The sequence below is a fragment of the Anguilla rostrata genome, chromosome 17 (genome assembly GCF_018555375.3).
Source record: "Anguilla rostrata isolate EN2019 chromosome 17, ASM1855537v3, whole genome shotgun sequence".
NCBI classification, from domain to species: domain Eukaryota; kingdom Metazoa; phylum Chordata; class Actinopteri; order Anguilliformes; family Anguillidae; genus Anguilla; species Anguilla rostrata.
The window spans coordinates 7,888,967-7,902,243 of NC_057949.1; the positions used below are offsets into that span (position 1 = coordinate 7,888,967).

Consider the following 13,277-nt stretch of genomic DNA (forward strand, 5'->3'; position numbering starts at 1 on the left):
GTGACGGTGAGCAGTTCATCAAAACAACCCCGGCGAGCGCTTCCCATACACACCAACAAAAAAACGACTATTTAAAAGAATAAACACACAAACCATGGGGGGAGGAAAGCTCTGAGGGTTCCTTCCTGGGGAGAGTAAATCCCGCTCTGTGCCTTCAGGTCCTCAGGAACAGGCAGCGGAGCGCCCAGGTGGCCTTCACACAGCCAAAGAGGAGAGGGGACATGGAGGTGACATCCCTCCGGCTGCTGTCATACTCTTCTCTTCTCTATCTCTCTCTCCCTTTCCCTCTCTCGCTCTCTCCCACTCTCTCTCGCTCTCTCACTGACGAGGGAGAGGAAGAAGTGACAAGGAGGATGGAGGAGGAGAGTGTGCTGCTTTCTCTCTCGTTCCTCCTTGTGTGTGTGCGTGTGTGTATGTATGTGTGTGTGTGTGTGTGCGTGCGCGCGCTCAGAGCCCACAGTCTGAAGGAGATGAATGGTGCAGTGCTGCAGTTGTCATGGCAACCACGCGGGGAGAAGGGGCGGAGTTGATGGGTGGGTGCTTAGAAAGGAAGGGGAGCGAGGTGGTAAAAAAAAAAAAAAAAAAAAGGAGCAAGGAGTTATTAAAGGAACACAGCCACCTGATTCCGGCAACTCGGGAAGAATTATGTAACGAAGAAAAGACAAATAACAACTCGGCTCCGTTACTGACAGGACAGGTGATGTGAGGAGGGTTCAGAAGAGGGTCAGTATTACCTGAGCAGGACAGCGGAGGATGATGGGTAAAATAGGGTGGTCTTTTCTGTCCTTGTGTAACCCTGGGACCCTCACGCTCTGGGAGAGCAGCGCTTTGCCAGGGCAGTGTTTACTCCCTCAGGGTTGGTAAGACTGACGTGTCCCAGGCATTCCCCCAGAAAGTTCCACTCTCCTTCAAGTTACGTAAAAAATCTCCCGGAACACATCTCTTGCCACAGACTTCTCCCTCCACTGGTTTGCGCAGTTGGCTGTCAAGGAGCACCAGTGTTCTACGCGAATCGGTTTGAGATTCACTAGTTCACGACCCCACACCCACTGCCCTCCTGCCAATGCGACAGGGCTTCTGGTCCAAACCAACTCCCATCACTGAAACCTCACTTTACCCCAGGGTTGGGCTGTCAGTGTAGTCACGCATCGCTGCCAAACCGGAGCCAGGTAGCGGCTCGTTTCTGCGCACTTCCTGTTTGGCACCTCTAAGCGGACACATCACAGCCTGTCCTAACGCCGCTTCATTGGCCCCACCATCACCATGGAAACGGCAGCAGCTTTGTTTACAACAGCAGCTGTGCAGTGCGGAGAGGTTCTCCCAGCTCATTCTCCAGGCTCCGCCCCTTCCACTCGCCAGCTCTGCCACTGGACGAAACGGACAACGGGAAGCAGAAATGGCAGGTCTAAATATCACCTGCCACCAACAGGTCAGTCTGTTACAGCATAAACTGTGACCTAATTAAAAAGGAATCTAACAAACAGAACGAGGATTTGCCTGATGTGTCTAACAAACCAGTGATTTCATTGGTGTGAAAACCAAGGGAAACAAAGGTGATGAAGGGCCGTACTGTGACAAGGGATGTTTTGCCCTTGGTAACTGATGTGGATTTGAACTGACGCTTGACTGAAAAAGGACGTTCCCTTTACCTAATACACGTTTCCTCCATTCCTCCGTCCTCGCATCCTTTCCTTGTTCCCTTTCCTCCGATGGGTGCAAGGAGCTAGGAAAGGACGCAAGGAAAGAAAGCAGGGAGGCAAAAAAAATAAGCAATGGGAATGAGCCCTTAATCCACCATAGATATCAGCTGCAATCAGAGACCGTAGATATTACCCGCAATGGGAGGGCAATGTTCTTCCAGCTCAAATAGCTTGGTGCAATAAGATAAATCAGTGCAGAACTGCCTTTCTTTTCAGGAAATGAGCAGCCAAACCTGAAAATGGGTTTGGGATACGCTAACTGAACAGGTTTGAAACGCTTTGTGAAGCAGGGCAGTGTGTGGAGTGAAGATCACAGGATTCACTCACTGGCTTAAATAGACACTAGACCCTTTCTAGTCTTTCAGAAAAAAAATCTATAGGGAAGCAGTAATTGTATTGATCGCGGTTATTACTGCAGAAAATGTAATATTTCCCTGGGCGAAATGCCAAAATGATGTCTTTTAATAAAACACTTCAAACGTGACAAATCAAATGAATTAACTAGGCTATATCAATCAGTCTTGCAGGCCAACAGGTGCAAAGTGGGTTATGCTCCTCGCAGTCCTGTAATGACTGTTTAATTCATCGTTAACAGTTATGATTTAAGGCCAAAGAAATTATAGACAATTACAGCCAAAGAAATAAATGAATTAACAACGCGCATAACTCAACACAGACAAGAGGAAAGACCAGCAACTATCAGGGAAACTATTGGATGCAGCAGAGTTAAAGAAACAAGGTGAACAGTTTAAATTGTCCCCCCACAAGGGGATTAATAAAGTTTTAGTGCACTGCATTGAAATCAACGTGCCATTTTTGCCCGCTAGCTTAGCAGCCATTTTCACCTGTAGCGTGGTCAGTGGTATTCAACCACACATCCTGTAAGAAGGTAAGCTCTCTCATGTCTCTGCGTCCTCTGTACTCCTCCGACCCATCAGGCCAGATAGAAACAGCCCATAATCACGGGGCCATGCTGTGGCTTGAAAGAGTTTTACTGGTGCATTCTGGGAGTGCAAGTACAGAAAGTGTGTGAGAGAGAGAGTGATCTGGTAATGAAGCAGACTAACTCATTAACCCGACCAACACAGAGCACACACACACCCAAACTGGCTACAAACCAAATTATGAAACAAAGCAAAACCTCTCATATGAAATATGGGGATGATGCAACCAAAACACAAAAAAACTCATTGCCTTTGGAAAAATTCATACATCAGCTGAGTATCAAGTACAGATGGGGTGATCATACCCTTACAATTGAAAAAGGCAGACACCGGAAGACATGGCTCTTCTCCTTTTTACTAGTTGTTGCCACAGTTATGCATAACATTTTTATTTGTTACTTGCATATACACTTTGGCAATATTCACAAATTTATTTCAAGCACTTTTTCAATCTGATTTGCATTTGAGAGATAAAGAGGGAGGTGAGGGGGGAGGCGTGAGACGGAGGAGGGGAGGCAGTGAGATGCACTCCTCCACTTTGCTTATGTAACTCAGGAAAAGAGGAGAGGAGAGCAGAGGAGCGGAGAGGTGGAGAGGAGGTGGGTGGGGAGATGGCACTCTCCTTGCGATGTCTGTAGGAGAGAGAAGGAGGGAGAGAGGGGGGGAGAGAGGGAGGGTGGGAGAAAGAGAGAGAGAGGGGGAGAGAGAGAGGGAGAGGAGGCAGGGAGAGACAAATAGACCAAGAAAGAGAGTGGGAGGTGGAGAAAGAGAAAGAAACAGTGAGAAAGGGAGAAAACAAAAGAGAAAAAAGGAGCATAAAGGTAGTTGGAAAACAAACGGCGGGGGAAATCCCAGGATTTTGATTGGACGGCCATTCTGATTGGACAGCAGTTCAGATTCAACGGCAGCTCTGACTGGACAGCAGCTCTGTTTGGATGGCAGCTCTGATTGGACAGCCATTCTGATTGGACAGCAGCTCTATTTGGACGTCAGCTCTGATTGGACGGCAGCTCTGATTGGACGGACATTCTGATTGGACGGCAGCGTGGTGCCTTAGTGTCTCACATGACGCCCCAGAAACAGAGGACCACGCAGCAGCCGGCTGTACTCTGCTCCCGACCAGACCTGAATGCTAAAATACTCCATCACAGCAAAGGAGGGAGGGGGGCATTCTGGCACACGAAACCCCCGCAGCCAGAGACCTCAGGCCCCCATACAGGCTGTTCAGAGCATCGCAGCAGCCCAGCCAGCCCAGCCAGCCCAGCCCCACCCCCCTCCACCGCGCTGCCTCCTCCTGGAACCGCTCAGACTCAGACTGGCAGCGCATGAAGCGTGACTGACGGTATTAAATGACAATGCTCAGACACCCCGCTCTCCCTCACGCGGGACAGACAGGAGCTCCGCGCGGCTACGCTCGGTGGCTACGGGGCACAAGCTCACACTCACGCTTGCACACGTGACCATAAATAAAAACCAAAACGGGGATAACATTCACACCACCTACCCAGAAAAAAACCTACAATCAACAAGCCCGCAATCCTGCATTTGAGAAGCTCAAACCTCACAGCACTCCACAGCTGCTTAAAGCATTCAAAAGATAGCAAAACAACATACCGCACATACCGCCCCGATGAATACTCAAAGCAGCCGCCGACCAATTTATCAAAGGCTACTCAATCTCCTGCCATACAATTAAAAAAAACAAAAAATAAAAACAACATGAATGTTTTATTTTGTCAAATTAAAATGAAAGACGCCCAGTTAAACCATGCGCTAAAGCATGCGGCAGCTCCAGACACGACGAGAAGAGCGCAGAACACACAACGCTGTGCAGCAAGTTGTCAGCACCGCTGAAAAGACGGCGGCTCTTACAGATAAGATTACAGTTTCCTGTGAAATTTCATTTGCATAACCCACGTCGCCACAGCAGCCTCTCCCGGCTCCCGAGACGTACCTGAGCAAAAGCAGCCTCTTCAAACATCAGCGAAAGCAATCCTTGTGAGAACGGCAGGTCTTCAGCATAGGCAATTACGCCATGTAAATCACTCACGCCGCATTACATAAATGTTCTACCAGTCGCCCGCCTCAGGTTGGCAAGGCAGTGAGGCTGGAGGAACAAAGAGTAGAAGAGAATATGGCAAACTCTAGTGGCCGCTTGTGGGACTGCAGCCATTAAGCTGCCTCTCAGTTCCAAAGTCAACCAGCGAAAGCTAGGCTTCCCTGTGAAACGTAGACGTAAACATCAGCTGTAGTCAGTCATTTTTTCCCACGTGCACATTCTTGTTCTGTTTTCATTTTTTCTTTTTGTTATTTTTACTGCCGGCCAGGACGTCACCTCACAGCGTCGTCTACGCTGCAGAACACTACCGCTGAGAAAATGGTCAGGGGTGCTCAGACATGCAGATTCAACTGATCTCCAATGCGCTGCACTGCGTTAATGGAGTGGTTTCATAACTGTCAGCCATCAGACGGGTTGAGGTGGATGGTGACAGGAAATTGACATTTTTGGCCAATAACAACACAAGCCTAGGATGTACATGCACTGTACAGACAGTATAATAAAGATTCCACTGGCATTAACGCCAGTTAATCACGCTAAACATTAAACGCCTTATCTGAAAATGATGGGCCACATTTTAATAAGGCCCGGGCCACAGGAAACATGCTTGCCTAAGAAGTGGGTTGAGCAGAGATGGAAAGTTTGAGAGCCACTGTTAACAGACAGAGCCTGAGAAACACAAACCCTGACAGGGCCCCATTAGGGTTTTAGCACGGCAGTAAGGCACTGCTGAAGACAGCAAGCCAGTATCAGTTTAATCATAACACAGGCCTACCAAGGAGCCATTATGCCGCCAAGACAGAGAGATGGGCTTGTTCAGTCTGCCTCAAATTATCCATGTGGGTTTGGCTCACTTCCAGGGGTTCTCCTGTGGCAGCAGCGATGTGTTTGGGGCCAGTTCCTGAACTGGGGACCTGGACATTTGGCACATGAAGCTCAGCATCCATGTGGGTGTAGAACCAGGTCCTATTGTGCCTCACTGATCGCGCCAGATCAGAGTCTGACCCATACCCTTCTTATCACTGGAGCGAACCTTACAATCTGCATTAGTCGTGGGCTCAGACAGGAAGCGTGGAGAATATCTTTATTAAGACTACAAGCATGCACTGCGCTCAATTCTCAGGCCTTCCACCAGGACCTCAGGCTCCAGCCACCAAACTTCCCAAGCACAACAACAAGTTAGAAATGCTGCATGTACGTGTGTGCATGCGTGTGTGTGCACGTTTTTTCTTTCTCTCTCTCTCTCTCTTATACATTTCTAGGAGTCCAAACAGGTGAGCTTGGACCATCCATAGCAGAGAGGAACGCCATGTTGCCGGGGACCAAAGCATACGTTAGATACAGACTAAATGATTATTTCTGATTTAGAACTGGATTTTGTAACGTGAGGATGAGAAAGCTCTGCGGCAAACCCGTACCACGGCTGCGTGCCCCATCAGATGGTGTGGGCGGAGCCCGGAGCGGGCGGAGCACTGTAGGGTGTGCAGGGCTTACCTGTGAGCCTCTTCATTGGCTGCAGCCGCATGCTGATGGCCTGGTGCGTGAGCAGCGGGGAGGAGGGCAGTGAGCGGGACACGCCCTCCATGATGCGGATGTGCTGCATGCCTTCCGTCACCGGCAGCGCGGGCACCGTGTAGTCTCCCTCGAAGGTGCAGTCGCTGTCTGTGGAGCTGCCACCTGCAGGATGGGAGGGGAAGTGCACACTATTAAAATGATTAAAAGATTACTTTTTTTCCCCAGACATTCCTCCTGAAGCTCGCAAACTCCAGGGGTTACCAGAGGTACTGCAGCAAGGTCCCCTAAAACTACTGCCCTGTGCAGCTGTCAACATTCACTATTTAACATGGAAACATGACTGCTCTCTGCTGTCACTATATCATGGATCTACGCAAGACTACGTAGCTATTTAATAAAACATACATATTTCATAATTACATTCATTATTATGTTTTATTCAATTGTTATATATTTATGAATAATTACATCACAGCATTACCAGACAAAGTTCATTCAATGCAACGCTGACAGCAGTTCTGGTGAGTATAGGAATGTATTAATGAAATACTAAAAAAAAAAGAAATAAAACATTAAAAGGTGGCTGTTTTCCCATTTGACTGAGAGCTTCTCTGGGGACAGGGGACCCCAGTTTGGGAACCCCTGTCAACTTTCCCAGCATGCACTGGGGCACACAGCACATCTGACCCTGTCTGTCTATGGTCTGCAGGCCAGACGAATAGGATCATGCATTGAACAGAGAAAGCCATACTGTATTATCAGACTGAGCGCTAGGCACACTCTCCTGTGTTTGCCTAATGATGCAACCTTGAGACAGACACAGTATTCCTTCTGGTTTACTTAATGAATAACTCCAATATGGCACAGCACTGGGCATCAGCATGATGCAACTTCTGAGGCAGTGCCAAGGTGGTTGCAGGTTTGATTCCCAGCCAGCGCACCGTTGCCGTCAGCAATCATCAAACTAAATTGGCTCCGCTAACGTGCGCTACTATAAATGAATAATACGTCGATTATCTCTGTTCAGCAAGTCGGAATAGCCAAATGAACGATTGTAATAATAAACCGGTGAATCTGAGGCATTCTAAATTTTAATTCACTTACGTACGAACAATTCATTTTCCCTCCTGGACAAAAAAAGGGATTCTTCATTTTCTCCCGCAATGAACTGCTCAGGCTTTTCATCAGTGAGATCATAGCGCTTTACTGTAATTACGCACGGTATTAGAGGATGCTGGGGGGGGGGGGGGTGGAATTAATGGGCTGGGTAAGGCACGGAGCAGGGAGGAGTCTGATTGCGGCTCTGTTCCAGCTCCAGAGCCGTGCTGTGATTTGAAGGGACTGAGCCGGGGCCGGATCTCACGCCGGCTGGCGTCCGGCGTTCGTCACCTGGGAAACGAGCCCGCAGAAAAAAAAAAGAGAAAAAGGCTGTGATGGAGTCCTCCTGGGGCGATGTCCCTCTTTCCGCTGGGTGCTGGACCTTTTTTTCGGTCGCTCTGGGATTTCTGATTATGACCGGCCTGTGCCTTCAATACAAATCCCTCCCTAAACTGGGCAGGGCACATGCTGGCCTTGAGGAAGACAAATCAACACCTGCTAAATATTTCCTCCGCTCTGCCTATCTTCAAAAACAATTTAATACAATGTCTCAATTCTTTATACTTTATACAGTAAATTATACTTTTTTCAGACCAGTAGGTAACCTGTAGATACTCTGCAGGTCTAAATGCTCAGTACCTGGTTAAAACTATAAAACACAGTGAGCCAAGCAGTAATTTTTTTCCAAACAGCCATGCCTTCTCTTGCTGCAACCAAGAGTTCATGTGTGAGAACACAGACAACCTTGCTGAAAAGGGGATGACACAAGACCAGGGCTATATAATTACTGCAATACCACATGAAATATAGCTGAACACTACTAGTGTGGCTATTGCATATAATTAACAGAAATAAGAGGCACCAAGTGGGGGAACACAATCAAATCAAGAATTCACCTCAGAGACAAACTGTACATAAAACGCTATACGTGTACTAGAAATGTGTCACTGTTCAGTGGCAATTAAATCAGTTCATTTGTTCAAGTTGAATAAAACACACAATAAGGATGATGTTATAATTCAGGGAAAATAAATGACAGCACGATCCAGTGCTTCAATAAAAGGATATGGTTCACCATCAAACAAAAGTTGCTTCATAGACTAAAGTACACGTTGTAACATATGCCTTGAAGTGAAGTCAGTATTGGAATAAAAAGTGAAGTGAGTGTACATTTCTGATGAAATATTTTTTTTTTAAAATCAGAAACTGAAAACAGTCAGCAAATTCCCTTAAAATGTATAATGTTCTTTTATGGTTTAAATGTTTCAGAGGTAACAAAGAAAACACCTACACAGGCCTGCCGGAAATGGACACCGCGCGGTTACACAGGAACTGAAATTGCTACCAATCGTTTGCAATTATATTCCAAAGTGCCAGTCTGGCTGGTGGATAATACGTACGCATTACACTTTACTGTAGGTTAAGTTTTCAAATCACATGCAATCAACAGAGGCTATTCTCAGCAGAGGAAGGTTTTATTTTTTTTACAAAAACACAAGAGAGAGGGGAGTACTGTGCCTTTCAGGCCAACTGTAATTGCACCTAAAAATCACAGAGAATTTCAAAAAACAATTTTGAAAAATGCCCTGCTGGCTTGTCTGAACTCTGAGGAAAGATCACACATTTTGGCAGAGGGCATGAGGTCTTAACCGTGTGTGGGGAAATGCTAAATGGGCTCACTGCCTATCCCGTGCAATGAGCTCAGCCTTTAATGGTAGACTGCATATTACTGCAGCGCATGTAATCCTGCATATTACTGCAGCGCATGTAATCCAGTATGCTACAGTAGCGCATGTAATCCTGCATGTTACAGCAGCGCATGTAATCCAGTATGCTACAGCAGCGCATGTAATCCTGCATGTTACAGCAGCGCATGTAATCCAGTATGCTACAGTAGCGCATGTAATCCAGTATGCTACAGTAGCGCATGTAATCCTGCATGTTACAGCAGCGCATGTAATCCAGTATGCTACAGCAGCGCATGTAATCCAGTATGCTACAGTAGCGCATGTAATCCTGCATATTACAGCAGCTCATGTAGCCTAATCCTGCATGTTACAGCAGCGCATGTAATCCAGTATGTTACAGCAGCGCATGTAATCCAGTATGCTACAGTAGCGCATGTAATCCAGTATGTTACAGCAGCGCATGTAATCTTGCATTGCGCCAATGACAGGCAGAATAAATCTGTGTTTGAATACAGTCTGCTGACTGGCTCCAGTAGGCAGAGTCCACACCCAGCCACTACAGTAGTACAATGAATGGGGCGTATTTTAAAATCAACTTCCAAATCGGCGTTATTTAGACCAGCCCTGTACCAGTCCAACATCAGGGATTTTTGCATCAAACTCAGAGGTAATGCAGTGGTTAAAAAACAACACACAGAACCAAACCCTGAGACCAACAGAGAACTGGGAGGCGCCAGTACGATTCAGTACGATTCAGTACGATTCAGTACGATTCAGTACGATTCAGTACGATTCAGTATGATTCAGTTCAATTCAATTTGACTTGTATAGTGCTTTTTACAGAGGCTCTCTCACAAAGACGCTTTAAAGAAGAAAGAGAAAGGCTAATTAGGCAAAAACCAGGGTTAACCCCCCCCCAAAAAGCAAGCAACCGAGGCAGTAAATAAATAAATAAATAAATAAATAAATAAAAGGGAAGAAAAATATGAACAATGGGGGCGAAAACAATACCCACATGCAACCTGGCGGAGACTTATGCGATGGAACCCGTCTGTGTGCCGCGCGGCTGCTGAATTATTAAACGGCGTGCTGTATTATTTTCCCCCCTGCGAGTCCCGAGCCCCGCGGACCGCCTCCTCCGCGCCACACGGGCGGTACGCTACAGCGCAGGACCGCCGTACCAATACAGAGCAGAGGAGAGGAGAGGAGAGAGAGCTGCAGCGACCGCCACACGAGGGCAGAAGACTCCCGCGGCGCTCTGCGCCATAGCCACAGTGATGTCACGGCAACGGCAGGAGGATGCGAGAGAACGTGGGGGGGGGGGGTGTCAGATTCCCGCCATCTCCATGCGAACAATCGCTCCCGCCAGCGCTAATGGGTGGGAACACTGGGGTGGTGGGGGGGGCTTGGTGTCTGGGGGAATCGGAAAGTTGTGAATGTTTCTGTCACAGGCACAGGATTTCTGGGGGGCACCGGGACATAGAGGATGTAAAATAGCTCTCTCTATTATACTACTGTGTGTCCTATAGAGTGTAACAGAATTCTCTCCCATAATACTGTGTGGCCTACAGGGTGTAAAACAGCTCTCTCCTATAGTACTGTGTGGTGTTCAGAATGTAAAATAGCTCCCTCTTACAGAGAGAGCTGTTTTATACAAACGTCTATGGTTAATAATATACATCATAATTATAAATAGAGCGCACGGCTCTAACGCTTGTCCAACAGCATCCTTGCATGTAAACTGTGCATGTGACAGCTGTAATCTGCGCGCAAACAGATGCATCCTCCCGAAACAAATTGTTTGCAGGTGCTTTTCTGACAGCCGACAAATCGGTAATTATGACATACTGCCGTCAGGTGATGAATCGCAGGCGGACGCCAGCCCGCGTTATCGGGTCCGGGGCCGCACCCCCATGTTTCACGGCGCTCATCGGCGGGGCCTCCCTGTGTCCCGAGCGTGGTCATGTGACCGTGACGACCACCTGCTACCCCCGCCCCCACCAGGAGGAGTGGCCGCGTGTTCCGAGCAAGAGCTCACTTACACTGCGCCTCACTGCCAGACTCCGCCCTCCTGGTACAAGGCATCCAAAAGCCAATTAAAGAGAGACACACAAACACACACACACAACCACACACACCCACACATAACCACACACACACACAGTGGCATTCTGTGTGGATGTTGTTTGCCGGTGTGTTTGCAATTAAAAATACTTCTAAAATAATGAGCAAGTGCCGAATGAACGATCAGTAATAAAGAAAGTCAATTATCTTCAGCTAATCTACAGTATAATGAGTTCAAAGCAATCACAGATGCATTGTACCTTTTTGTTAAACTTTTAATTAGACCCTAATGTTCCTTTTAGTAACCACTGATGTCTGAAATATTATTTTTCTTCAAGTTATTGAAAGATCCAGATAAACCATCTGACTTCACAAAACTCAAGTAAAAACCACAACATACAGAGTGCATGTTGAAACCTTACAACATATATCTTTCCAAAAAACAGGCTTTCTATATATTTTGTGTTGTGTTGCCAGTCTCTTGACTTTGAGACCTTATCCCCATAACACTAGGGTAATGAAGCTGAAATGACCGAATAAACAATTAGTTCAATAAAGTTCTAAGTTTTGGGAACCACTGATTAACCAGCGATGCTTGATTTATCCCAGTGTAAAACTGTTGCCTTAAGTTGGCCCAGAAATGCTGCATTCATAATAAACTACAATGGCTGGGGATGGTAAAGGGTAAAAGCTTTGTGCAGAAGTCACATATTACATATTCAGGTGCCACAGGACTCGAGGGAATGAAACTTATGAGCGGTAATGTTCTGCTGCTAATGTTCATCTCCTCTAAGGCGCAGTAACTACCATTTTATTTATCCTTTGTTTTACCAGGAGAGTTCCACTGAGATTAATATCTCTTTCACCAGGGTTTCTTGGCCAAGCAGTAGCAGGCAGTGTTGCAAGTAAAAATACTTTGGTGTCTTCTGTTGCAGACAGACACATAGGATCTAGCCGTTTAGCTCGTTTTGGTTTCTGTGCACAGTGTAAATTCAAAAGTAAAATTTACCTCCGTTATGGTGCTGTTTGCAAAGCTCACACTGTCCCTCATAAGCGAGAGAAATAGTGCTGAAGTCCGTTATAAGGCAGTTCGTAGGCCAGTAAATTTGTTTAGAACAGTTTAGATTGCGTTAGAAATGTCTTTGAAAAGCACTGCTGCTGTGTCCTTCCGTTCCGTGGCCTTGCTGAGCCGCTGGCCTTGACGCCTGCCTGCCCCCCCCCATCCCCTCCCGTCTTTCCCCATTCCTCTCTGCGGAGTATGCAGAGCCGACCGGATGCTTAATAGCTTCAGAGCACCTGCTTTACAGCTTCCTCGTTCTTTATTATCTTTCTAGGCTACACACGGATGGAATTGGAAGAACTCACATAGATTTGCTGTCCCATATTTTTTAACCCCCCCCCCCCCAATTCCCGTTCAGTTTTTATTGTGGGTTACAATGCAGCGTGTGGTTGAAAAGCTCATTGAAGTCTTGCTAGCTTTTGTTCACTTATTTACGTTTGGGTTTATCTATGTTGCTAATTAACGTTAGCAACCTGGCTACTGTTTACCAAGGTAGTTAGCCAACAGGAGCTAGATAAATTTAGCATCTGTCCAAACATCAATTTTACTCATGGGCAGGATAATTGGTGTGAATGGGACTTTGCCTCTTTTTTGTAGCCTGACAGAGCAAAACCAAGGCCGCTTTAGTCCAGAACTAAAGATTACGCACTGGGCCTTGGCATACTCTAGCATTAGCGCACACTGACCTTCCTCAGTAGTGTAAAATGTTAGTTCTTTTTGTCCCTCTGAGGCCACTGTGACAAACGGCAACAGAAGGACCTGCACTCAGTACCAGGGCAGGCAAGCGCAGTGTGCTTTAGCTCAGTGCTGTCTGAATGTGTTCCTCCTTTTAAACAGTCTGCAGGGAGATAACCCTGTGAGATCTCTATTGCATTCCACAGTCGCCAAGGCATAGCTGGGACTCTCCTGCCACATCCAGGGAGAAACAAAGTGCCACATGGGAAAAAATGGCTCCTCTATCACCCATTTCCTCTGTGGAATGAATAGGAATCTTATATTACCTCCCTGCGTTTTTTTTGTGTGTGCTTTGTGTGTGTGTGTGTGTGTGTGTGTGTGTGTACATGTGTGTGCGTGCTCCTCTGTGTGTATACGTGTGTGTTTGTGTGAGTCTGCGTGTGCCTGTCAGACACACAGTACACTGTAGTGTTG

At 46.9% G+C, this 13,277-nt stretch overlaps 1 protein-coding gene across 1 annotated transcript in view; it reads right to left on the reverse strand.

The window, feature by feature from the left end:
• LOC135244208 (protein TANC2-like) overlaps nt 1-13,277 on the reverse strand; it is a 157,371-nt gene that overhangs the window by 50,644 nt on the left and 93,450 nt on the right. The window contains 1 exon segment of the mRNA XM_064316499.1: nt 6,198-6,380. Coding sequence (XP_064172569.1) covers nt 6,198-6,380 — 183 coding nt within the window.